This window comes from Acomys minous (genome assembly GCF_964271855.1).
Source record: "Acomys minous genome assembly, chromosome: 17".
Classification (NCBI taxonomy): domain Eukaryota; kingdom Metazoa; phylum Chordata; class Mammalia; order Rodentia; family Muridae; genus Acomys; species Acomys minous.
Window position 1 is genome coordinate 12,364,589 of NC_140500.1, and position 27,500 is coordinate 12,392,088.

Sequence of the window (27,500 nt, forward strand, 5' to 3'; positions counted from 1 at the left end):
AGAAGGGAAAGCACGTGACACCACAGTGCCCGAAGTCAGTCACCAAGTAGCTTGGCTTGTCTAGAAAGGCTCCCAGAACAGGCCGGCTCTGTTCACATCCTGATCACCACATCGCCTCTCCACGTTCATATTCTAGTGCAGCCAATCTGAGAAAGTAGTCAGCTAAAGAGTACAAGTGGACGTGAAATGAAGAAATCTGCTAAACAGCCATTGGTGTCCCTACAGCTCTGAGCCAGGACTACGAAACCAGTAACAGGCTTTTAGTTGATTGCAAGGCTCAGAGTCGCTAGGAGTAAATAACTTGTTGATAATTACTCAGTTTAACCAGTCTCCAAGTATGGGCAGTAGCAAGCAGGTATTTTCCCTGTTTAAATGAGAAAACCCTTCTGTTTGATCTGACTCTGTTATCCTAAATTCTCTTGCTCTGGTTTTTCTGGTTTACGTGCCTGTATCTTGTTAAGAAGATACTTGGGCACTTTACACATGTCACTGTGAAACAAAGAAAAAAGGGCGGGCATAGGCAGTTAAGGGGGAAAGATTGCTTAGTATAGATCGGTGTTGTTGGACCAATTTAGATGCTGCAGGCTTATAGCCAAGAGAGGCCACCAGATGCTGTGACCTCTGAACTGCCTTCTAGGCAAACACTGTTGGTTACCTCTTTATTTCTGTTGCTGAAACCCTTCACGTGTTTGTCACTGAGAGATGGGCTGTCATTGAAGACCAAGGACAAGAAGCGTATTATTGATCACACAATGATCTGTGTAAGTCATCCCTGTAGAGGCAGCCGGCATGAGAACAGACCCTAGCTTGTACTCTGTATGGTTTTTTTTCCCTCCCTGCTCCCAGATGCAAACCCTGGGAAAAAGATTTGCTCCCTATTCATTAGCAATTTGCCCTGGTTTTTCTCACTGAAACAGCCCAGCAAACTCGGTTTAAATGGCATTAAGGTTGTGAACTATCGCCTCTGGCAGGAAGTCTATCAATTTGGGTAGTTAGTTCTTGAAATAGTTCATTCTTGGATTTGTTCATTCCAGGGAGCCAGAGCACTTGCTGGGGAAACTGACAGCATCCAAGGGGAGGAAGAGATGAAGATAGAACACTGTAATGGCAGTGTCTTTAGATGGAGCATCATGCCGGGGTCACTGAGGCAGGGAGGAAGGAGCTGAAAAGTCTCAAAGACCGGGAAAGCCTGAGAAAGGAGTAACACTGCATTTGAGTAGCCTTCCTGGGGAACAAAGAAGAGCTGGGCAATTCAAAAGAACGCAAGAGATAGAGCAGCCTGTTACACACTCACTGGGGGTGTGCCTGGATTTTTTTTTCTGCACACCCCAGGGAAAGCTGCTGTTAACAGCTAGTAGTTAAGAACAGATTTATTTCTTGTAAGTGGGCAGTTAGGGGGAGTGCATGTGTTGCTATGGTGATGGGTAACCTCTGTTTACATGATGATTCAACACATAGTCCCTTGAAAGGTCCAGGTAGGTATTTTAGTATTTTTAGATATTGTAACTATGCAGTTTCCATGGAGTCATAGACAACACATCACACATAAATGTGGATTGTGGTCCAACAAAAAACTATGAACACTAAAATTTGAATTCCACATAACTGATAATAATATTGCATGTGAAATAACCTTTAAATTTTTTTCTTGGAAGTCTGGGTCTCATTGTACAATTAAGGCTAGCCTCATACTCCCAATCCTCCTGCCTCAGCCTCCTAATGCTGGATGATTGATATGTGTCACCATGTTTATGAATGGCCAATGTCTTATGACATATTATCTATTTTTCCGGTCCTTTCAATTCATTTTCGTGAAGAAGGGACTCAGGATTTGCATGTGCTTTCCAGTCGCCATGCTGCTTGGCTACATCTCTAGTTCTTCCAACATTTGAAAGCAGAGAAACCACTCTCAGCTGATGGGGGCTTCACAAAACACGCAGTGGGTGAAGTTGGCTGTTCCATTGGAGCCATTATTCCAGCTTTTGTTTGATAGCACTAGTGAGGGCTGGCTTCCTTCCTTCCTTCCTTCCTTCCTTCCTTCCTTCCTTCCTTTCTTCCTTCCTTTTTGGTTTTTCGAGACAGGGTATCTCTGTGTAACAATTCTAGCTGTCCTTGAACTTTTTCTGTTGACCAAGCTAGCCTCGAACTCACAGAGCTCCTGCCTCTGCCTCCCAAGTGCTGGGATTAAAGACATGCACCACCGCCGCCCAGTGAAAGGGCTGTTTCTATGCAGGAAAGAAGAAGACAAGAGGGCCTCCCAGGTTTGTTCTCAACAGACAGCCCATGCTAAGCGGACTATACCAGTCAAAACTCTGTATCACGTGGGATGTTTATCTAGAGACAGCAAATGGGATGACGTTGGCTGAAGCGAGCACTGGAGCCTGGCATAGACATAATCAACCTTGCTCAAAGACTTGTCCACAGAGATGGAAGCAAGGCAAGGAAAACAGATCTTTCTGGAACACCACATAACTTTAAGAGAGACATGGAACCGTGATTAAGAATAAGTCCAGGTTCCAACGTTTAATTTGAAATGTACGTGAGCCTCCCACATCTTGCTGTCAATACACACACAGACACACACACACACACACACACACACACACACACACACACACACATAATTTTTATTCTTAATGTATTTACATTACATCCTGATTGTAGCCTCCTCCTTCATCTCCTCCTGGTCCCACCCTCCCTCCTTCCGCCCACCTCCCACCCTCCCCTAAGTCCTCACAAATGGGGATCCCTCTTCCCCTATCATCTGACCCCAGCCTATCAAGTCTCATCTGGACTGCCTGCATCCTCTTCCTCTGTGGTCTGGCAAGGCCACCCTGCCAGGGGAAAGTGATCAACGAGTGGGCCCCAGAGTCCATGTCAGAGGCAGCCCCTGCTCCCCAGGTTATGGGATCCACAAGGAGATTGTGCTGCCTGAGCAGGGGGATCTAGGTCCTCACCATGAAGGGAGCCTACCGTAGAGGTCCTGGGAAAGACTCCACCCAGTGGGGGATCAAAGCAGATGCTGAGACCCAAGCCAAACTTTGGGGTGGAACGCAGCTAGTCTAATGGAAAAGTTGGGGGACAGAAGGACCTGGAGGGGACAGGAGCTCCACAAGGAGACCAATGCAGCCAACAAAAATGGGCAGGGGGCAGGGGCAGCTATAGAGACTGATGCACCAACCAAGGACCTTGCTGTCACTCTTATCTGATTAAGCAAGTGATGAGAACACCTCCCTCCCTGGTTGTGGTTGGCAGCCCTGCACAGGTTTGAGATGGACCAGTGTAGCCTTTTCTTTCATTTCCTCTGGCCTCTGAGGACAACATTGCATCCAAACTACCCTTGATAAAAATAGGGAGTAACTGTCTCTTTGTCTCCTGCAGGGAGCAGCCTGGCAGAGCCTGAAGTGCTCGTGTGTGTGTGTGTGTGTGTGTGTGTGTGTGTGTGTGTGTGTGTCCCAGCAGGTGGTATTGGTGAGATGCAGGCCTGGAGACCACCCTCCCTGGAACTTACATAATTGATCCGGAAGTGTCTGCAGGCCCAGTCATCCTGCTCTTCCTCAGAGATCATCTCCACGGTGATGTCCCCATAAGCAATGGGTTCTTCTGTGAATGGCCAGTAATGGTCACATTTTACCTGAGGCAAAAATATGGTTTTAAAAACAAACAAACAAACAAACAAATAAACAAACAAGAAATAATCCAGAGAGGAAATAGAGTCTGTGTTCACGGAGGGGTTAGCAATGATCCTCACTTCACAAGAAGCAAGCAGCCCCCCCACCCCACCCCCACACCCCCTCCCCCGAGAGAGCAAGTCCAGTCTCTGACTGTGGATACACAGGCAGGGCTGTGAACAGGGCAGGCGTGGCACACAGTCACATGGCCGGCCACACAGGTACATACCCTCCTTTTCTCGTTGCACTGAGTGAGCATGACGATGATATGAGACTTCTGCTGTAACACCATCTTCCAGAAGTCATTTCTGGTTTCCGGCAGTGGCCCCTGGGTGGCGATGTACTCCTGAGGCGAGTTGTATCCCTGAAAGATGAGTGACAACATGTACACCTCACCAGCCACCGTCACGACCAAATGCTGTTGGCCGGTCTGTACCTGTGAGGACAACTTGATATTTTGCTGATGACAAAGCTGGCCAAGGATCATGCATCTACGTGACACATCCTTGCCCCTTATCATGGAGGGGTAAGCAGAGGGATGAACTGGGTTGGTGTGATTTTTAAGCTATATCTTCGAAGGCTATCAAATCATGTCCACACCTTTTTATGACAACCACCATCTTTATGGCTGCTTGAAATGCACAGGTGCTCCGCTGTAGCCCTTTAAATCTGGGTTCCAAACACGAGGGAGGGGCTCCTGCGCGTCATGACCTTCCCCTTCCTTCTTCGCCGCTGGTCTCTCACAGGGGTCTGAGTCTTTCCCTCTATCAAATAGTGTTTCTCAATCTGTGGGTTTGTGACTCTTTTAGAGGGGGGTTCAAACAACCCTTTCACAGGGGTCACATATCAGATATCTACATTATGATCCATAACAGTAGCAAAACTAGTTATGAAGTAGCAATGGAATAATTTCATGGTTGGGGGTCACCACAACATGAGGAGCTGAATTAAAGAGGCAAAGGGTCGCAGCATCAAGAAGGCTGAGAATGACTTTGTCTTGTACTTTGAATAGGAACAACAAAAACTGCTTTCTTGCCTCGGGGCTCAGTTGTTGGGTAGGGGAGCTGGTATTTCTTCGTCTCACATGCCCACGCTGCCACTGTGGTCCTCCACTGCCTGGACTGTGTGGTTTTGAGCTTTGCATACCTGATGTTTTAATTTATACTTACAGGAATATAGTTGGCGTTAATGTAATCTGCTCCTTCCTCTTCATTCATGGAGACCAGTCTCACTCGGCTGAAGTCATCTGTGAAGAACAAGGAGGAAAGACACACTAAAACATCAGAATGGAAGGGGAAATTGCCCTGACCGTCTCTGTCAAATACCAAGCTAAATCAGACGCCGAGGAAGGAGGAAATCTACTGTGGCCTTAGTTTCTCATTTAGATCACACGTGACTATCTTCCAGCCGCTGTTTCCTCAGCTCTTCCATCTCAAGAAGAATCATCAGCAGGGGCTTCGGGTAGGAGCTAAAATATCATTGTAACCATATAGTACGTAGTGTAAATGTATGACTCCCATCTCACTCAGGCACATTCAGAGTCCATTACCTTACCCAGAGAACAGAAGGGCCTTTGAAATTAATATTGTACTTACTAGTTTAATTTTTTGTTGTTGGACATGGAATTTAACATCTAAGGTGTGTGTGTATGTGTGTGTGTGTACTCACTTGTGTGTGTATTAAGAAATGACTACTAGCGTTAAGCAAACAAGCATATCTGTTATTCTGTTTGTGGTAAAAAGTGTGTAAATCCCACTCAATTATAAAACTTCCAGTGAACCACTATAGTCCTCATCATATGTCCAGATCCCTTAGACTTATTCATCCCTACAAAACTAAAGTGTTGTCTTCTAACCTACGTCTCCCACCGATTCTTGTTTCTCTCTTGTGTATTATAGTGCTATTGTTGACCTCCTTGATTTCAGATTTTTATCTTGGTTATTTTTCCTATTCTTTTTTCTTTAGTTTATTCTGAGTTATATTGCTAACTTATTTTTAGAACTTTTCTTTATTGATATGTATTCACCCTATATAGTGTTGAGCGTCATAAAGAACATGCTGGTGTCAATTGTATTCCTTTTCAAATCCATGGCCTCTTTTTCTTTGATTATTATTGTTACATATATAAATAGATAATTATAACCTACTCAGTATATTTAGTGTTGCATACACATATAAGTGTGTGTGTGTGTGTGTGTGTGTGTGTGTGTGTGTGTGTGTGTGTGTGTGTACCACTTGGAATAGGATAAATAATTAGAGAGCTCATCCCTAGGGAAGACCAATCAATCCCCCCTAGGGAAGACCAATCAATCTCCCCTAGGGAAGACCAATCAATCCCCTCTTTCTCGGCATTAACTGCCTGTAGTTCTGTGCCTGGTGATAGGATCTATGAGAGTCTCCCTTATATGATGAGATGTCTGCTTGCATTGTCCTGTTTCCTGTATTATTTAGGTAGCCATATTCACTCATCTCCAGGTCCACTCAACAGTAACTGGTACTAGAAACTGAGGCAACTTCCCAGTGCTAGTGAGGTCATGAATCTTAGGGAGCCTTCCTCTACCACTTGACTAGACCAGAATAATACCTGTATTCTGAATATAATAAAATAACTGTATCCTAAATACCTGCCCTTACATCCGCACATGAGTGTAGCTCTTACTAGTCACCAAAGAAGCTTCTCTTTGCAGCAGAGACCATTACAGTAATCCACAAGCGGCCAAAATACAGAGACCAACTATTCATGGGTACCCAGCCCCAGTGGACACATACAACTCCTGCACCTAACTGCAGGGAACACTGTGGAAGAAGGGACAGGAAGATTTTAGGAGCCAGAGGAACAGGAGGTCTTCCGATGTCCCCTAGAAATAGCAGGGAAGCTGTACACATGCTGTCATAAGAATATGGATGCCAAAAAAAAAAAAAAAAAAAAAGAATATGGATGCCTAAGACATGAAACAGGACAACACACACGGAGGACACCCTCGCATAGAAGGAAGGCTTTCATGGGCCCTACACCAGTCTATCCAATTCCAAGTGCTCAGTCCTGACGTCATATGCATAGAAACAGCACTAATTAAACCAAGCAGGTTATATGTATGTATTTATGTATGCAACAATAGTAAAGAAAAGAAGGGCATGTCTTTGAGAAGGAGGAAAGGGGCTGGAAAAAGTTGGATGGAGGACAAGGAAAGAGAAAAATGGTGTAATCACCTTTTATTAAACAATTTTTAAAAGAAAATTGCTTTCAGCTATATCATATATTGTGATCATATTTTCCTCGTCACTCTCTGTTTTTTTTTCCCCTCTGCCTTCTTCCTTTGCTGATTTTTGTTTGCTTTGATTTTTATTTCTTGCTTTTTGTTTTTGGGAAAGAGGGACGCGGTGAAGCTGGGTAGGTGGGTGGGTGAAGAGCTGGGGGATGGGAAAGAATGTAATCAAAATATATTGTAAAAAAACTAAAATAAAAACATTTCTAAACTACTGACATGTATTGACTTTAAACTAGCCATATTTTGTTGACTCTTAACCTAATTGAATTTCAGGGGCTAATCAGGAAAATTATATTTTGACCCCTTACAGGTGTTAAATGTTATTATTTTAATTCTACCTGATTTTTTATCAAGAAACCATATGAAGAATAATGATGTCTTTGAAGAATCTTTGGTTTCCCTGTGCCTGTTTTTGCCTTCTTTCCTAGCCTGCCCTGAGGGTACCTGAGGTGGGAAAGTCAGCCCTTATGACAGTTGCTGTGACTGCCCCACGCATGCTGCTTTTTATTACAGAATGCTAACATAATCTCAGCTCGCCAGGCGTGAGAGGAAGGCGCTCATACGGTGCACTCTGCGCCTGCGTTAGCCGCCTTCCCTCTCAGGGAAGTCACAGGAAACACTTCACAGGCGCGCACATTATTTGATCCCAGTTTGGCTAAGCTCCTTTTATCCCCCCAAGGGCCAAATGCTTAGTCTCTTCTGCTCAGATGCAATTTATGTGAAGGCAAGATAATAAAATCTCCCTCCGCCGAATAAGATCAATGCACTAGCCAGGTCCAGGAAGTCCCAGTGATGACGCTGCAGCTCATACCATGTCTGAGTCTGGCTGGGGAGCAGTGAGACTGACCGAGCTGCCATAGCAAAGCTCTGAGCTTTAAAAGACTGGGCTGGACCGGGCCATGTCTTTAATCCCAGCACTCAGGTGAGGGCTGGGGGCGGGGGCGGGGGATAGGGGCGAGGGGGAGGGGAGGGGAGCAGGCAGGCAGAAGCAGGCGGATCGCTGTGAGTTTGAGGCCAGCCTGGTCTACAAAGCGAGTCCAGGACAGCCAAGGCTAACACAGAAACCGTGAAGACAGGGCTAGGGTGGAGTATTGACCAGCTTACATGGCAGGATGTTTGTGTAGCGGTTTTTACATCGGTTCAGGGGAAGATCTGCAGCAAAGTGTGGGATATCCAGTCCGATCAACTTCAACTCCTGCAAACAAGAAGAGAAGAGGCTTGAGGTTTCTGTACACAGCGTGGACTGGAATAGCTTGCGGTTCATGTTGGACTCTGCTCATGAATAAAAACTTCAACACGCCCTTGGTTGGCTAATGCAGCAGTTCCTTTTAAGAGCAGAATGTGCCTTTTCATTACATGCTTGTCGGCTCGCTCTAGTGCGCTTTCATCTCCTGTGCTCTACCACCAGCCAGAAAAAGCTCATGGCCAGGAAGGCTGCCGCAAGCCCGGATGAGGAGACAACTCGAGTCAGACCCTCAGCCTGAGGTAGAAGCGCCCCTCTGAAAATGTATACCCATGAGTGTAAAAATGAAACAGGCACTCGGATTTTAAGGGTGTTTGTTAGCACGGTTGCAGCGAAGCGCTGTCCAACACGACGGCTAAGCAGCTGGAGCTTCTCACCGATCATTCAGAGAAGCAACATGTGTGTGGAGGACGGGGTGCGGAAGGCTTGGGAATGCAACCCCCTTCCAGGCGTAGGATAAGGGGGGCACCTCACAATGAGTTGTTCACATAAACCTCCTTCTTCTATGAGGAAATGTGGGTATCTTTTTTTTTTCTCATAGACAAAAAGCCTCCAAGAAGTAGTAAAAAGAGAGAGAGAGAGAGAGAGAGAGAGAGAGAGAGAGAGAGAGAGAGAGAGAGAGAGAGAGAGAGAGAGAGAGAGAAGGTGGGAAAAGGAGCAGGAAGAAATGTCCTCAATGTAAAATAGAGGATTAACAGTTTCTAAATGTCTTCTGATGGAAGCCAAAGAATAAAGATGAACCAGCAGTGCTGAGTGAGGCAAGCCCTGTGCATCTCCTACCACAAGATGCATTGGTGTTTCTCACACACGCAGACAACTAGTGCAGTTCAGAAGATTAACTGACTGCAAGGGGCATTTCAGCTATTTATTTTTGCACCTGTATGTGTGTGTTGCCATGCATGTGGGTGTGCCTGTGTGGGGGAGGCAGAGGACATTGGTGGCTTCCCCACCATTGGTCCTTCACTCCATTTGCTGAGTCAGGGTCTCTTATGGCTAGCGTGCCATCATTGTGCCACTAAGACCCCATCGTCTCTGCCTCTTGAGTGCTGTTGTTAGCGGTCCGGACTCTCGCAGGACCTCTAAACAGGTGCTGCTGATCTGAACTCCAGAGTGCTCACACTTTATCCCACAGGATATAGCAAAGCTCACAACTTTCACACTTCAAGACCATCCTCAGTTGTGACTTTAAGGAATCCAAAGCTAGAAGATTACTCAGGCAGAGGAATTTGGGGATCTCTGAAAGATTTTTAAGAGAGGCAACATTTGGTGATATTCCAGGCAGTTGAGCAGAGAGGCCCTCATGCCTCTGCCTCTTTATTCCAGCATCCTTTGCAAAGCACAGGCTTCAGGTGTCAAACCTTTGGTCTCGGGCCTCTTTCAAGTTGGAGGTCCTTGCTGTCAACATGGATGAAACAACCTCAATGGCCCCGGGTTTTTCTTTCTTGTTGATGCTTCTGTTGATGCTTGTTGATGCTTGTTGAAGCAAAACTGATGAGTTTTGGCTTCTCAAGATTATAAAATCTTACACAGTTTGGAGTACGTGGTAGTCGTTCTTAAAGATAAACTGGCAAGTTGATGCCTCAGCACAAATTTAAATTGTTTCTTTATTTCAGATAAAACCTCTGTACCAGCTCACTTAAATCAGAGAGTAGCCATTGTAGCTGTGCAAGTTTCTGATGAAGGTTTCCCAGTGGCTTGCCCTATTACTCTTGTGAGACACATAAAAAAAAATTTCTAGCTTTGGAAAACTTAACCCAAATCAGCACTATTTTTTAAGGTTAATTAGAGTAATCATGAGCTTATTTAAATGATGTTTTTCTTCCATCTATTAAAATATTTTACAAGTGGACTTTCTTTAGAAAACCATACAGGATAATTTGTCAAAAAAAGTAAAATTTCAAAATACCTCTCTTAGTTCTTCATGCTGCTTATAAACTATAGGCTTTCAGGCTCAAATCTCCTCAACCTAAGCTTGATTATTCCTAAACAAATCTAATAATTTCTCCATTCTTTGCTGGCTTTTAGTACTGTGAGTAGAATGATTAAACTCAACAAATGCAAATGTTGCCCTATGAATACCAACTGGGAAGTGTTTAACTATGGCGTGGTTGTGTTTGTTATTGCTTGCTTTGGCTTGGCTCTGTAAGGACTCCTTTCTTTGCCATTGTGTGGATAGAGTCACAACTTTTCTCAGCTTCCTGCCCCGATTTGGACATAGACTAAATAAGACGCTGGAAAAGGCCTCAGATACAAAAGAAAGCTTAGAGGCAGGCTGGAGAGCTGGCAGCGTGCTTGGAAGCTAATTCTCTGAGAGTGTTGCCTTCCCCTTTGCAAATATCCTAAGTCTGTAAGGGCTGCTTAATTGGCAGAAGACCACACAAGTAAGTTAGCCAGGTTGAACTGCAGCCGAGCAGGGGCTGCGTGTGCACTCAATCGGCTTCTTGGGTTTTGTGATGTAGCTTGTCTTGGAGTGGAAAATCACACAGGTTTCCGGTTCACTAACTGCTTTTATTTTTCTCTCCAGCCATATGGAAACCCCAAGGGCTTAAGTCTTCATTAAGATAAAGTATCAGGTGATGAGCTAGGGCCATGTAGATCATTTTTGAATTTCTGTTCGCCTGGTTTGCTTCTCATATGATCAACCCTAGTTTTCACTTGTTGGAGACATCTCCACAGGTAGAGTGGTGTTCACCACCATGTTGTGTCCCTATCAGAACCCTTGTGTAAAAGCTTGCAGGGACAAGTCACTGTGTTTGGGGTACCAGATGACAAACCATGTAAAGACTGGGTCAGAGTCTGGCTTGATGCAGCTGTCAGTTAAAGAACTTTTGGGGCCACTGGAAACTGAGGAAGGTAAAGAAATATTTTCCCTGAGCCTCCAGAGGGAGAACGGCTCTGAAGAATCCTTAATTTAAGCTCCCAAACCTGACAGTTTGGAGAATAAAAATGTGTTGTTTTAAGCCAAGAACACTGAGATGACTTGCTCAGGGTCTAATGTGGTCACCAGTGGCAGTCTATATTGGGCTAGTGACTGCTGAAGCATCCAAATCCAGAGGAAGAAAATGCAAACATACATACTCGTGTGTGTGTGTGTGTGTGTGTGTGTGTGTGTGTGCTGCCATAGCTAAACACCTCAGAGCTATGGTTTTAATCAAAGCATGTTATTATTTTTCATAGTCATAGGGGCTGAAAAGTCTCAAACCAAGGTGATGACAATGTAGATTTCCTTGCTAATCTTTGTCTCGTAAGCAGCTGCCAGCCCTGTGTATTCCCCTGTCTTATCAATGTGTGTGTGTGGGGGGGGGGGAACTCACCATTTTCTCTTATCGAGGCACTGACCTCACCACTAGACTCCCAGGCCTAGGACTCTGTCTATCCTAGCCATCTCCCAAGGGCCTCATCTTCAAACATTGTCGACGAGGCTGTGCCTTCAACACGGACTGGGAAACACAGTCAACATGCCATCGTCGAAAACAAGCACCGCCGCTGCGTTCTGCTCTTACAGCAGCATTGTCGCCGGATGACAATACTTAGTGTTTACCTGGGAGCAGACTGGGCATGAGAGGCAAGTGATCCACAGGAGGAGAAAAGGGGAAGGGAAGGAGCAGAGGTACCATTTGCAGCAAGTTAATGGAACAATATAATAGCATTGGTTATCTTCAGGTGACCATTGGCGTGTGTGAAAAGAGAGTTAAGTTCTAGTCTAGCATGGTACTGTAGAGTCTCCTGGGGCTGCTGGGACAACGTGCCACAAATATGGTGGCTCAACACCAAATAAATGTATTGTTTCATAGCTCTGGAGGTTACAGGTCTGAAACTTGTGGCGTTAGCAGGGCTGTATCCCCTCTGATGGCTGTGATGGCTCCTTTCTTTAGCTTCTAATGGGACAATCATCAACAGCTGCCTATCGTATGACCTCTTAACTTCTGACCATTTTAACTATCTCCATTTGTCATGGTCCTATCTGAAAAGGAGATATCATCCTGTGGTAGGGAGATGTTAGCGCCTCAGTGGATGTGAGAGGATACAGTTCAATCCATCACCTGTACCTCAAGGAAAGAGTACGGTGCTTATGGGAATCTGATGGGTGGATAACGGGAGGACAGAAACAAAAGAAATCAACTAGGGAAGTCTATGGTGACTCTCAAGGACTTGGAGACCAATATGCAGCTCATAAGCGGCAGCTCATAGGCTAAGGCCACCAAGGCTACCAAGGCCACCAAGGCCATGGTGCCGGTACAGGCTCTTAGAAACAGATTAAATATCTGGAAGAGAGGGGAAGGAGGAGATAAAAGTCAAGGCTAGATCTTGTGTCCAAAACCCGATGAGCGTACTTGAGTGACATAGTCCAGTGACGACTGCAGACACTCCTCCAGGGAACAGGGCTGAGACAGAGGGTGAGATGGCGCCACCATCAGAAAGCAATGATCACCTATCGTTCAGCATGTAGCATGTTATATGGCTTTGTGTTAATCTTTGTAGCCTTATTTCAAAACAAAGAGTGTAAGGGCCTTTACTTGCCTTTTAGTTAATCACAAATTCCAGAAATAAACGGGAAGTCAAGGAGTGCGTGGAACGGCTTGAAAATGGCGCCACCTCAGGCTCTGAAGTCTGGTTCTTCAGAACCTTTCTTACCAGAAACATCAGAAATGAAGCTGCCCTCTGTCAGGCTTCCATCCGCCTTAAGGAAAGGTGTGTTTATTTCTTTCAGGGAATAATCAGTCTTTTCCACAGTTCCCAAATCAGATACCGAATAAAAAGCAAATTTATTCAGTGGCTAAGAAGCAGAAACTCATAAAGCTGCATGTATGACTTATAGTTGTATTGGTAATATATGTAAATCCAGACATTATCTTCAATTTGCATAATGATTACAAATTATGTAATTTCTCAATGCATGTTTGATCTTTCAGTGTCAATATGGAAATGAATTCAAGTGGTATAAGCATTCATATGAGCAGACCAAATACCTGTTTTAGCTACTAGGTTTAGCTAGGCTCAGCTGATTTGTTCATCGTAATACCTTCTTGAGGTACTGTTATAACTAGAAGCATTTCTCCTTTTATGTTTCAGTAATTATGAGTACAAAATACTAGAAAACCTGAAAACTGCTGTGCAAAGCTTAGGCATACGCACAGAGAACAGCCACGGGAGTACAATGCTTTTATGAAAACGGAAAAGAAATCACACTCCATCTGAGGACAACGTGGCCTGTGAAGATGTGAGGACTGACTGGAGGCTGTCAGGGAGAAAGCGACTAGAACCAGTGTGAGATCTGGGTCCAGCAAATGCTAGTCCAAGGCATACAGGGCAAGTGTGTACCATAAAAGTGCCGGCACTTCGCACTGACTCATGCACACACACTAAGCGTGGTACCAAGTACATTACACATACAACTAATAGTGTTCTAGGAAGAAAGGTGTATGAAAATGCTTATTAACAGTGAAAGCCATAAACATTCCTACAAACCCCTGCACAATGGCTGCATTCATGTGTCAGCTTGGCTAGGCTGGAGTGCCCAGTTGTTTGGCCACATAGCAAACTAGAGCTTGCTATAAAGTTAGCAAGACGGGATAAACTCAGTGGACTCAGAGAAGACTACTGTTTGCACAATGGGTGGGCCTCACCCAATCAATTAATTGAATTAAGAGGGGAGGCAACTCCATCACAGAGGAAGGAATTCTGCTCCCTACTGCCTTCCGAGTCAGGGCTGCAAGCTCAGCTTTTCTGTGGTTCACCAGCTGGACAGCCTGCCCCAAAGACCAGACTTTCTGGCTTTCATAAGCTAGTTCATTAGGACAAATCACTCCCTCTATAATGCTGCAGGTTAGGACCCCAGCATCATAAAGCCTGCTGCACCGTGCTCCACATGAAGCTCAGTGTTTTTCATGGGTGTATGACCAGCTGAGGACAATTTCTCATCAAACACCTTGAGTTAAATTTAGTTCCCCTGCTCTTCTTTCATTAAATACTGTTAGTAGCCTCCACCCAATGCGTTAACCAAAGCCACTCCCACACATCACCACATTCCTTCTTCGGGACTGGCCAGCTTTTGCTCAGTGGGGAATCACTGATCTAGTTCAATGTACCAGTTCTGATAGGTGAAGAAACTGAGGTTTTGAGAAGTGTTACCCCTGATATTGACTTATTAATGGCCAAATAAATAGAAATATTTAAATATAAACACATTATATACTAAATTAAAATGTTCATTTATAATTGACATATAATGCTGAGCACATGATAAATTGACCATTTAGTAGGTAAAGTCTACAATTCTCTTTTACGTATCTTTATGGTACTTGAAGTTAGCACCTGCTGTCCTTCCTCTGAGTGCCACCAGGTCTCCCCCTCCAGGGGACATGGTCAAAGGTGAGGCATCAGAGTATGTGAGAAAGTAATATCCCACTCTCCACTCTACTGTGGAGAGTGTTCTGTTCATTGTCTAGATCTGGGTAGGGGTTTAAGGTTTACCGCCTGTATTGTCCTTGGCTGGTGCCTTAGTTTGAGCGGGACCCCTGGGCCCAAATCTGCCTATCATAATGTTCTACTTGTAGGTTTCTAGGACCCTCTGGATCCTTCTACTTTACCATTCTCCCATGATTCTCTCATCTAGAGTCCCACTAGAATGTCCTCCCCTCTGTCTCAGTTTCCTGGTAAGTGAAGGCTTTCGTGGGGCATGAACATATAAGGGGGAGGTAATCCCCCTCAGGAACAATCATAGGGGAGGGGAATAAGGGGAAAATTGGAGGGAGGGAAGAATGGGAGGATACAAGGCATGGGATAACCATTGAGATGTAACAAGAATAAATTAATAAAGGAGAAAAAAAAACCAGTAACGATAAAAAAAAAGTTAGCACATAAATTGTCCCCCATCTTTGCTCAGGGTTATGGCCATCCTTCACTTGGGGCAATTTCGTCATGTTAGCTTGCTTGACAGACCTTATAAGACTCTTCTTTAGGAGTGCTCAGAATGGGGACCACGACCCAGACTTTCTGAACAAAATTCCCTTGTTAATTCTCAAAGCACAGGTGAGCAATAGAGTATTTTATGGAAGGAGATAGGAGGTGGGAAGATGGAAGGGGATGGGATGGGATGCTGAACCCTGAGTTTTCTACTAAGAAAAATAAGTTGCCTTGCAGTGAAAGATAGCAAAGTCAAGACCAGAGGAGAGCGGAAGTGAGAAATAAAGGTGCCTTATCAGAGGTCTAGCTCAAGTTTCCAGTCATCTCTGAGACCCACCCAAGGTTGAGCTACTCAACCCTTCCTACACTAATACCCTTTCAACAAGCCCCCTTTACTTAGGTGAAAGCTGGTTAGAAGTACATTTCATTTACAATAAAAAGCATTCTTATTTTTTTCCAAAATAAATGCTGCTACACTTCTAAATAACTATACAATTCTGTAACACAGTAATAGTCACACTCTGGCATAAAATGAGGGTCGTCAACAGAGGTCATGACCTTGAGCTGTGCCACCAACAGCATCTATGGTGGTTTCATGAAGAATGTCCCCCTAGAGGCCTGTGCGTTTGAACACTTGGTCCCCATTGGTGGCGCTGTTTGAGAGGGCAGTGGGGCCATCAGGAGGGTGAACTTTGCTGGGAGTTGTACATCCAGGGACAGGCTTTGAGATTTTACAGTCTGGTACCCTCTTCCTTTCTCTCGCTGCATCCTGGCTGCCAAGCCTACCTCGTCATCCTGCTGCCATGCCTTCCCCACAGGGCAGACTCTTTCATCTTAGAACTGTGTGAAAAAAAATCCCTCCTTTCCTAACTTGCTTTTTGTCTTTTTTTTTTTTAAATCACAGTAACAGAAAAGTAACATTTGCAGCGTCTCATCTGTAAGGAACCGCTCTTAGTCAGGCCAGAGGCGTGGTTACATCCTCATTTTCATCTCTGCCGCTGTGGCCATCCAGTTATTCATTTTGCAAAAGTAATTTTAGCTTATTGATATTTCAAAACTCCCCTCCTTCCAGGGACATGCTTTCTGAAATGCCACTCCTGCTGTTGACCCCCATGTATAATTGAATTTCTGTAACTTGCGATGTTAAAACTGGGGCTGATACTGATAATTTCATATGCACCAGCAGGGAATAGATAGCTGGCCAGGCCTTATTTAAAATTTATTGACAGGTGGCAGTTCTGGGCCTTTGCATTTGGCAGTGAATAAGCTCCACATGTCAGTGGGTAACGGTTCTTGCCACCAAGGCTGATGACCTGAGTTGGATCCTTGGGCCCTACGTGGCAAAGGGGAAAACTGACTCACGGAAGTTGTCCTCTTATGTACATACACATTGTGGCAAATATTTACACACACACAGATATACACACATATGCATAAACACATACCTACATACACATATACACATACACACACACACATATACACACATACATATATGCATAGTAAAAGGTTTTTTTTTTTACTATGTTAAAAAAAGGAAATGTTTTTTAGAGGTTCTTTTCACCCTCAATCTCTCTGAAAGGATGTCCACACCCAGACTATTGCTGGCCTCTGTTAATTAAAACAGTTCTTTGATGATGAAGAGAAAGAAGTGGGGAAAAAATGAGATAAAGCCAGCCACTTTAATGGGAAAGTGAATTTAGGCTTTAAAGAGAAAACTACAACATTCAGAAAGGTCACTGTTTTCCTATTTATCCCGAATCACCGATCAGAGCAGCTGCTGTGGAGCCTGAAACGCTCGAGGCTTCTGTGAGCCGTGTGCTACGATGAAGCAAAGCAAATGCTCACGGGCTCATTTTGCTTGTGCAGGCACATGGCTTCATACTCAGTGTGAGCTTCAAGGGAGAGGGGTGTGGATGGTATCCTCCTCTGACTACAGGAATCATGAGCAACTCTCTCCCCTGCCCCACCCCACCCCCAGGCTTTCAAAAGAAAGAATAACAAAGGGAAAGTGTTCACCAGCATTGCTTAGAATGGTAGCTTAATGACAGCCCTGCCCCTGGCTGTCACACACCTAGGAGGCACAGGGGTGGATGCTGGCCATCCACCCTGACTGCAGTCTACAGCTCATGTCATTTGAAAAAACCAACGTCCCTGGACGGTTATTTCAATGCCAGGTGTCAGTTTGCTTTTAATCCTCCCTCCACTTGACTGTGCTTGATTTTTTTTTTTCAAAGATGCCCCTCCTGGTCCCATCTACTTACCTTTGAACCGGATCCTGTTCCCTCTCTCTCTCTCTCTCTCTCTCTCTCTCTCTCTCTCTCTCTCTCTCTCTCTCTCTCTCTCTTTGCCCCTTGATCTGGCCCATCGCTAAGGCCACTCTGAGGTCACCAGCCTTCCTTGCTTAGCAGCGTATCACATGCTCTATGCAGTGAGCCGGGAAATGACCCCAGTGCAGACGTGACCATTCCCACACCCTGCCAACCACATGAGGGAGAAAAACGCCTCACACTCACCTCAAACTGAAGAGAGAATTTGTAGTCTGAGTCCTTGGCCATATCCTTGATGTAAGAATCAAAGTCGTCCAGCTGAACTGGGCTTTGTGAAACACAAAGAAAGGGTGCTTTAAAGCCGACATAACTGGCGGTGTACTGGTTAGCATGTGCAAAGCTTGAGCCTTGATCACCAACCTCAGCAGAACCAAGCAAACATGAGAGAGTCATGGAAACATACAGGGAAGAAAGTCAAGAGTCTGTCCCACGGCCACGGGGCAGGAGAGCTCTGACAAGAGCCCGGGCAGAGCAAGTCCTGCTTCAAAGGTGTTCCCACATTAACCTTCTCTTTCCAGAATACCAGCTAGAGATATGCTCATAGCCCAACACTCTAGTAGGAGCTCTTTTCTGGCTGCAGGTTGCTGTAGTGGGGCATCAATCTCTAAGTGGGATTTAACACTTCTGAGTAGCACCTTGTTATTAGGAAAGCAGAAATGTGTAGAGTGAAGGCAGACCAGATTTGTGAGTGTGAAGAAACAAAACCAAGAAGAAGGGAGATGGGACGGAAAAGGCTGGCACAGAGGTAGTATGGAGATGCAGGGAGAACACGTGTGTGTCTGTGTATGTGTCTATGTGTGTGTGTCTGTGTATTTGTGTGTGCGTGTGTGTGTGTGTGTGTGTGTGTGTGTGTGTGTGTGTGTGTGAAGGGAGAACTGCAGGGACATTTACATGATGGGGAGAAGGACAGGCAGGATGGCTGCAGGCAAGGAGAGACAGAAAGCAGGGGTCCCAGAGTCCAGACCTTTACCCTTCTTGTTTCTGCCTGAGAGACATGTCAGAGTGTCGCCCTCCACTTTGCCCTGTGACTCTCTGTTCCTGGATACTCTAGCCAATCCTTCTATTGCTAACATCAAAACCCACCAATGTTTTGGGCAACAAAGCCTTTCCCTTGCTGTTCACAACATCCCATCAAACGATCTGCTCTTCTTGGCCAGTCGGTTTTTCCCATGGCATGTGACAATAGGACACTTACTGATTTTAGACAGACATTGGAAAAATTATCTTACTGTGTCCTAAAATTATAATCCACTCAAGGCCGAATAAGATATTTTATCTTAACATTTCTTTTCAAATATCTGATGGAATATCATGTTTTCCCTTCTGTTAGCAATAATATCACCAGAACCCCACTGCCTTTTTCAACTGACAATCAGTGTTCTATCCTTAGTAAGAATCAAGATTGAATCCTATTTATAAAAGAATGTCTCACTCCATATATGCACTACAGAATTTTAATCAAGAAAGGTCCTGGAGATGATAATCTCCTAAGCCTCTGAAATCATATTAATGGATGCTTAATCTCCACTCACCGGGATCTTAGTCTTACGACTTAAGGGTCCAAGAGGTAAGTGAGAGCACAGGCTAGCTAATCATCTTTCCTGTTTATTACAGAGGACTTCAGAGGTGGTATTATTAAAGTATTAATTTTGTCATCAGCTAGAGTAAGAACCTTTCCCCGGAATAAATGTAGGATTTAAAGACATAAAAATGATCAGAGCCTTTCATTTACCTTTATGAACATATTAGATGGTCATGTGTCTGGCATGCCACATGGCCTCTTGCAAGCTTTCTGTAAGTCCTAACAATCTATTCTTCCTAAGGTTCCAAAGAGAAGAGCTGATGTTTTTCCTGACACTGGTCCTGTGATAAGCATCTTTAGTAGTCTCTCCATCCCTGTGCATCAACGCACATGTTGTGCTTTTCAACACTCACCCACTTCTTTGTTTTGTTCTAGGTAGCTGAACTGGACACAGCCTTGAAGTAACTGAGACTGGACTCTCAGGGCAGGGGTTACCCAGAGCAGGCCAGCCCGAGGGTAAGCCTGTGGGGAGTCGTCTTGAACGTTTCATTGCTGTAGAAAGACCTAGACCTGTGTGGGGTGGCACAGTGGTTCCTGGGTTTTGTGGAGCTAAGTACGAGCTGCAGCAAGCCAGCACAAAGTGTTGCTCCATGCTTTTTTGTTTCAAGCTCTTTTTTTGTTTTGTTTTTGAGACGGGGTTCTCTCTGTGTAGCCCTGGCTGCCCTGAATGTGCTACATAGACCAGGCTGGCTTAGGACTCACAGATAGCCACCTGCCTCTGCCTACCAAGTGCTGGGATTAAAACGACATCTGGTGCCTGCTTGAGTTCTTGCCCTGACTTCCCTCAGTAATGTCCTGTGACCTGGAAGATGAAACAAACCCTCCATCTCCTAAGTTACTCATCCCGGCAACAGAAAGGTCTCAGTTTGGAATGTTCAGACCCTAGGATAAAACTCTCTAAGTCAGTACCATGGACTTACTTAGTCAGTTTCCTCTTCTTTAAGCCATTTTTACTCCTGAAAATTGAAAAAAAAAATACGTTTATCAAGATAAAAAGTTGATTAATATGATTAAACATTAAAGAGCTTTAATTTTTCTCAAGCATTTCTATTTAATTTTTATTAAAATACTTCAGATTTGTTAAATTAGTTTTCTGTTGGTAAAAGATAACAATTTCTGATTAATTTTAAGAAACTCTACTAGGTCGCAAGAATACATGTGCATTTTATATTTCCCACTTGCTGAAAACTGAGTTATAGAAATACATTGCTGACTCCTGGTGATTATCTTACTAGAATGTTTTATTAGTAAGAGAAGCATCACTTCCCGATTTCCAGAGTCTATAGACAAGAAAGAAGAGTTGGGCAATAAAGAACAAATGCCAAGAAGGTCAGAAGTTGGATCCTTAATCACGGACTACCTTTCCTGTTATTTCTGCAGGTGGTGTGAACTATGTGGGTGTGTGAGTGTGTGACGCTGCCAGTGGTGTGAACTGTGTGACTGGTGTGGGTGTATGACTTTTGCAATTCCCCCACGTACATATGCTTTTAATAAATATGAAGATAATACATTTTATATATGCTAAACATAAATAAAATAAACTATACAGCAGGAAGAACCACAAGACAATCAGGAATTATATAAATGTTATATCCATAGTGATTTGGCTATTTGTATTTGACAAACTTAAAGTCAACATTATTCCTATCTTGTTGAGTCTAAAATTCTAAATGAAAATCAATATCTATCATATCTCATCTCTATTAAACATCTTAAAACATCTATCTAGATCTAAAATTATCTTAACCCCTAACCAACTAAATTTAATTGTAAGACTAAACTATCTGGTCTTCAGTCCCATCAGATACTTGAGAAGGAATAAAACTTAAATATCTGAGTGAAAAGGAAGTGCAGGTTAGCAGCTCTTCCAAAATGAAAAAAAAAAATGACAGAGATGGTTTGCTACTTGAACAGTCACCCAAAACTCTCTATAACATTGGAGCATCATCTTCAGCCTCCTGGCCAAATATCTCTGACAAACATATTTGCGAGCTAGGAACTATTGAAGACTTGCTTACTCTGTCTTGGCAGAGTTTGGCCATCAACTCTGCCTGCACCCAAACTTGCCCATTTTTAGGTAGAATTCTGTCTGTGGTAGAAATGAGGATATTTTGCCCAGTGGCTTGTTTACCACATTTGAAGCCATATCCATAAGGAGGTTCTTTGATGCTCATCATTTTATTTGAGGTAGGCCAGGTGTTGCCAGAAGTTAACCAGAAGTTGTCAAAAAATCTTTAGAATAATAAAAATATCTTTAAATGCCATATTCTGTAGGTCTCTGAGGCTTTTGAAGACCTTATATGACTATTTTACCTCATATATCTATAGAATCATATCTATCTGTTAAACCTAGTATATATATTCTTGTGATAAAAATAGACTAGTAATTGACATGACCATCATTTGATAAACTAACAGTTAGCTTGTATTACTTAATTATTTTAAGCAGCCCGCAATACTACTTTCAGGATATTGGAAGTAAAGCTTGTATTATAATTGAGTTGTATGGGTACAATACCTCATATTACAGTATATATACATATATACATATATAATTTATGTGGATAATAATCTTAAATTTGAATTCTGTACCAATGTATCAAAATTAAACTTATTTTGCATCAATATACAACATTCTATTCCAATGAATTAAAAATAATTTTGTTTGTGAGTAACAACTAAGGCCTTAAGTTGAGGAGTAGATTCAATAATCTACTTTTTGTTGAGCACAGTGAACACCATAGTGGGTGGTCAATGAAAGCTTATCATGTTGATTGAAGGAAAATGTCTTAAATTCCTATTATCCTCACAGTTTCACTTACTGAGTCAATTTTGCAAATTACACATCTTGTATTCTTTTCTATTGTATAGTTTTATATATAGCATGAGGATAGAAGCAAGGCTACCTGGGAAATAGAGGGCCACTAGCAGGAGGGGAGGAAGGATGGTCAGGATAAAAGAGGTAAGTTTGTTCAAAGCATGTGATGTACTTGTGGAAAATATTTTCATGAGTGGCAAGAGCTGCTGCCTCAGTCTTGCTGACAAGCCCGAGAACCCAAGTCCAGCCCTCAGAACTCAAGGTGGAAGGAGAAAACTGATGGCTGTCCTCTGGCCTCAACATGTTCACTGTGGTGTGAACCTGTGGTCATAACACACACATGCACACACTCACACAACCACACATGCATATACACTATACCGAGTACACACACACACACACACACACACACACACACACACACACACACACCACTGTGTTCAATGAATGCACACCAGTAAAAGGAAAGATTATGTACTACTTTCAAACTGTCTAAAGCGGTCTGGTGATGTGGTCCTTGACATAGGCTTGTGGGATCCTGGGAAGTGATGCTTGTGGATGGAGAGGAGGCAGTCACGTTGGGAGTTACAGGGAAGTGTCCAGGGCACTGTGTGGAGTTTCTGGGTTCTGATAATTTTTAATTTCTTTCTGCTTCCAAGTGAAAGTGCACCCTGCTCCTTTCCTGCTTCTTTTCTGCTCCCCTGTCCTCATCTTCTTTGATTTTTCTTCTTAGACTTTAGAAGAAACACAACTCTTCCCCATCAGTTGAGGAACACTGATGTTGGACATAGCTGTGTCACTTAGGATGCCAAAACCTAAGGAAACTTCCAAGGGTCCTCACTTGGTTCGACTCTCATGAAGTATGCTAACTCCAGGAAGGCTGCACAGCTGATTGTCAGCGCGGTAGGAAGCAGAAGGCCAGGGCAGGTGGCTGCATCTCTATACTAGGACCTGGAGACTGAATGTAAACAAGAAATTCTTTCCTAGCCACATAGACTGTAAAAGAAATCCCAAACAAAGGGGTGTGTGCAAAAGAGAGATGCTGAATACATCCAAGCTGAAATGGTGAGCTGGTACTCCTCCACAGCTGGTGGGGCAGCAGGGGGCGTTGCTAGGGAGAGGTTGGGGGGGGCATTACAGGAGGACCAATGCATACTTTGTTTCCTTTTAATCCCATTTGTTACTGAGTGACCTTTGAGTGTGATGTGAAATTCCCCTGAGTATTTTGCATGGTGTGCTGCGACCATGAGGTATTTGTGTAGGATTTGTGGCTGCTCTCAATGTTCCGTTTAGATTCTGCTGAATCTGGAGTGTCCCTGTGTGTGAAGGCTGTGGAGTACGCCAAGACCGACTGATGGCAGACCACAGCCACGTGGAGAGCATCTCTCTACATTTTGAGTGCTGTGCCAAATGCACAGCTGCAATGAGTTGGGAGTGGAGAATTCATTTATAAACATTGAGGTTAAGGCTTTACTAATAATTCATACTGTACATGATGGGATAAGCAAGTATGCACAGGTAACAGTAAAAGAACTGAGCAAAGATTAGGCCTTCATTTTTTCAGTGATAAAGAATACCCAACCAACCAACCAAATGAGCATCACCCATCAGACAAACAGACGGGCAGACAAATGGACAGACAGATAGACACACACACACACACACACACACACACACACACACACACAGAGAGAGAGAGAGAGAGAGACAGAGAGACAGAAAGAGAGAGAGAGAGAGAGAGAGAGAGAGAGAGAGAGAGAGAGAGAGAGAGAGTCATACACATTTTGTTTTCCCCTTTTTTCTTATGTAAGACAAGGTTAAAATCCCCAGTGGCTTAGAGAAATTAAGGCGAATTCTTTCTAAATTCTTTAGTCTAAGAAAAGCAACCACACGGCAGCCTGTTCCTCAGCAGAGTCCAAGGTACTGATGATAGAGGCGTGGCTACACGGGGTGTAAAATTAAGTACAGAACCATACATGTCCCCAGGTTCATAAGTGAGGCTGTCTCATCTGCTCAACAAAAGCTGTCCCAAAAAAATCTGAAAACGGCCTTTTAGGTTGTTCTCTATTCCAAACATAGCACGGCGACAATCATGTGTACACTTGAACATGGTAGCTAAGTGTCAACCTGTGCTGACACGCCAACTGTTTGGGAGTTAGAGCCGAAGCTTGCATGCTTGAGAATGGCGTGCAGGTGGCTATGGGAGACAGAAGCAGCAACAGGGAACTTAGGTCAGAGCAGGGGAGGCTCCAAGAGCATTAACATCAGGAATCCCCGCAGAAGCCAACCTGACAGGCCACTGGTGCCCATCGCAGACGCTATCACTTGGGCAGGACTACACGATACTGTCTGAAAGGATCTCTCGATTTCCCCTCAACCTTCTAGAGGCATCCGAGGGTGGGAGCAAAATCAATAGAAACCCATCTCGTCAAGAAACCCTCACTTCTGGAGGAAGTTGGATAATGCTTTGAAAGCCCCTGGGAGTGTAACTCTGCTGTTTTGGGGCTGTTAACAGCATAGATGAAAAGAAACAACAAATGCTTCTGAGGGAGGCTTAGCAAATGCAAGCTGACAGAGGGATTCGCAGATCGAACAGTGGAGAGAGCAAGCTGTTTTCTCTCCCCTTGATGGGATGTGTGAAGGTTTTAGAATGTGACAACAGAGACCTGGTCTCTTATCTTGAACAATCTCTTCTCACCTCGAGGCAACTATTTACACTCAAGATGTTCTTCTAAAAACAGTAGGGCATATCGCTCCTCTTAACTAGGCTTTCACACTATTCGATCAATACTGTCCATAACGGACTTGAAGGGGCCGGCCATCTGTTCATCAGCAGGACATTAAGGAAGACGCACAAGTTGTGAACTGTAGAAAATGAGAAGATCTGAGGAACTGAGAGGGGGAAAGGACAGAGCACCATCCACAGCTTCCTTTTGTTTTAACTGAAGCCTATGTGTGGTGTGCACTCTACCGCCCTTCCCCCTCCCCCCTGCCCTGCCCTTGTATCCTCCGGATAGGTGGAACTCCTGAGGATGAGGAGCGGGTGTTCTACTTAAAGGTAGTACAGGTTGAAGGTCCAGGTGGGATTAACATGTACTACTTATACTGGAGACTGTCTGATGCTGCAGGACACACTGAGTTGATGATGACGAAGTCTTAATCTTAAAGTCACAGCAACCATGATAATGGCAGCGAGGTATCGGTGACCTTGTTTAAAAGAATTCCCTCTAGAATCTTTAAAAAAAAAAAAAAGTGGGAATGTACAAATTCTGTAGTAATCCTCGATACTGAAGAAGTCCCTTTTCACTGTTTCTTCCTTTGCATCTTGATATCATGAATAACATCACCTGTATTCCTTCTGCCCTCAGAGAACTAGGAGAATATTTGGCCAATGACTTCTATACATAAATAGCTGTTCAGATTCCCCCATCCCACTCTCCTCTTCCCCCTCTCTGTCTCTGTCTCTCTCTCTCTGTCTCTCTGTCTCTCTCTTACACACACACACACACACACACACACACACACACACACACACACACACAGAGCCACTTATTCCATTCCATGAAATATTTTTATTCTTCCTTCCAAGCCTGCTTTTCTTTGCTGACATTCCAGGTAGCTGTTTATTACTTAAGGACAATGAATGTGTGTGTGTGTGTGTGTGTGTGTGTGTGTGTGTGTGTGTGTGTGTGTGTGTGATTGATTTTTGTCAGTTTCCTGCAAGACTGGCTATTTTTCAGATGGCTTTGGGGAGAAAATAATTTTGGATTTTCCTTATCATAATTAGTATCATTTTCATTATAGCATAGCAAAAGCCAAGAAGGTTATGTTTCAAGATTGTTTATCCATGCGATGTAGTTAGTAAATCTAAAGGAGACTAGTGGAGGAGAGTGGCGACTTTCTGGGTCCGGAACCTGTGTTTGTTATATGGTGGCTCATCATATCAAGGCATTCGATCTCCTTAGTGGCATCATTTCTTTTCTTTTGGTTAATGATTCTTATCTTTAAATCATGTGTATATGTGTGTATGTGTATATGTGTGTATGTGTGTACGTGTGAGGGTGCGCACATATGTGCAGGCGCATGACAAGGGCACTGTGTCTCCTGGAGCTGCAGTTATGGGCATTTGTGAGCTGCCTCACTGTGGGTTCTGGGAACTGACTTTGGGCCCTCAGCTAGTGCAGCTTTAGCTTCTTAGCAGGCAGCTCAAAGTTCTGTTTCCTGTCTCTGGAAGGATTATCACATGCTTCAGACTGTGAGGGGATTACAGAAGATAATTGCAGAGAGCGGCTTATGTGCAGTCAAACACTCAATAGTTAGAGAGTTAAGGTTGGCATAAAAGCAGGGGTCTCCAGATTCGGGGCGTCCTTCCTTTCTACAGTCCTGCATTTACCTTCTCGGGAATAAGGAGTTCTCTCATGTACGGGGATGGGAAGAAAAATGGGGTTCAAAGATGGGAGGCCAACTGACAAACTCTAAGAAGACAGATGACAAGGACACAAGACAGAAAAGCACAGGAGGACCACATGGGATTTCACTGAGAGGACACTGTAGACATCTGGGTTCCATTCACAGGCTCACTGCCTTTCCATCTGCTCCATCATCCTAAGTGCTACGAGTCACATGAAATAACCAGCAAGGAAAAAAAAAAACAAGCCCCTTAATCCCATTTTGTTTACTTTCTGCAAGCTAACTGGTAAAGACTTTGTGATGGGTAAATAGTAAAAACGAAATCACTTACCAAGGGTTAATATAAAATGCCAAAAGATAATCAGTCCAAAGACATGAAGGCAGCAGGGTTAAGAAAGCAAACACACTCCTACGCCTGTGAGCATTAATAAACAACAGATGCAAAGATGAAACTGTGGTAAGGGTTAGTAATTCAGTTGTGAACAGATTATCAGTAAGTTACCTGCCAGGGTCAACTCATACCACAGTTAAATATTCTCCTCCTCCGTAGGCTTCAAACGGGAGGCTACATACACTATGGACAAACATGGCTTCTATTCACACAAATCCTCAGTGTGATCCCTGGTAGCTCTCAACTTATTTGGCACCAATTCATCCGCTATAAGGAGATCTTTTTTTATTCAGTTCACTGAGGCTCATTGGCCAGCTGGGGTCTTATGTTTGGCCACCACCCCTTTCAACCTAATATAAGTTAAGAAGCCTGGTAGCAGGACGTTAGCTCGTGTGAGTGGATAGAGATGGTCGGATCGCTTACGTGGGCTCCAGGATGGACCAGGCTTATGTGCCACATCCTTGGTAAGCCGAACCACTCGCTGTACTTTTCAGGAGTATTTTCAACTTAAACTGTAGCGTGTTTTCTAACCCTGTTCCTAAAGCACCAACTCAATATGCTACTTTGTCTCATTTGTTCTAAATCAGCAGGTCGCCCATGGCCTTGGGTTCTTCATTGGTTCTCATCAGGGTGGAAGTAAGGCACTAAGCAATTTCATTTTAGTTCTAGTTGAGATTTAAAAAAAAAAAGGCTGATTGAAACCCGATTTCAGGTGTTCACTCAGCACTCAAGACAGTGGCTGGAAAAACATCCTTAGATGCACTTGTAATTAGTGTTAAAACTAGAGGAAAGCTGTCCTCGTGTGTCACTTTAGTGAGAGCAAATCCCCACTGAGGTGTTGAATCTCACTCCCCCAGAATACACTGCTGCTGGTGAAACT

The 27,500-nt window shown here is 44.0% G+C and overlaps 1 protein-coding gene across 3 annotated transcripts in view; it reads right to left on the reverse strand.

Moving 5' to 3' along the window:
- Positions 1–27,500, reverse strand: part of PTPRO (protein tyrosine phosphatase receptor type O) — a 204,977-nt gene that overhangs the window by 13,766 nt on the left and 163,711 nt on the right. For 2 of the 3 annotated variants that reach the window (XM_084765391.1, XM_084765393.1), the window contains 7 exons: positions 26,561–26,644; positions 19,922–19,957; positions 17,606–17,687; positions 8,045–8,135; positions 4,841–4,917; positions 3,901–4,035; positions 3,512–3,634 (listed from right to left, as the gene is read on the reverse strand). In XM_084765391.1, coding sequence (XP_084621517.1) covers positions 3,512–3,634; positions 3,901–4,035; positions 4,841–4,917; positions 8,045–8,135; positions 17,606–17,687; positions 19,922–19,957; positions 26,561–26,644 — 628 coding nt within the window. The remainder of the gene's footprint in view (positions 1–3,511; positions 3,635–3,900; positions 4,036–4,840; positions 4,918–8,044; positions 8,136–17,605; positions 17,688–19,921; positions 19,958–26,560; positions 26,645–27,500) is intronic. The other variant, XM_084765392.1, reaches the window with a different exon arrangement.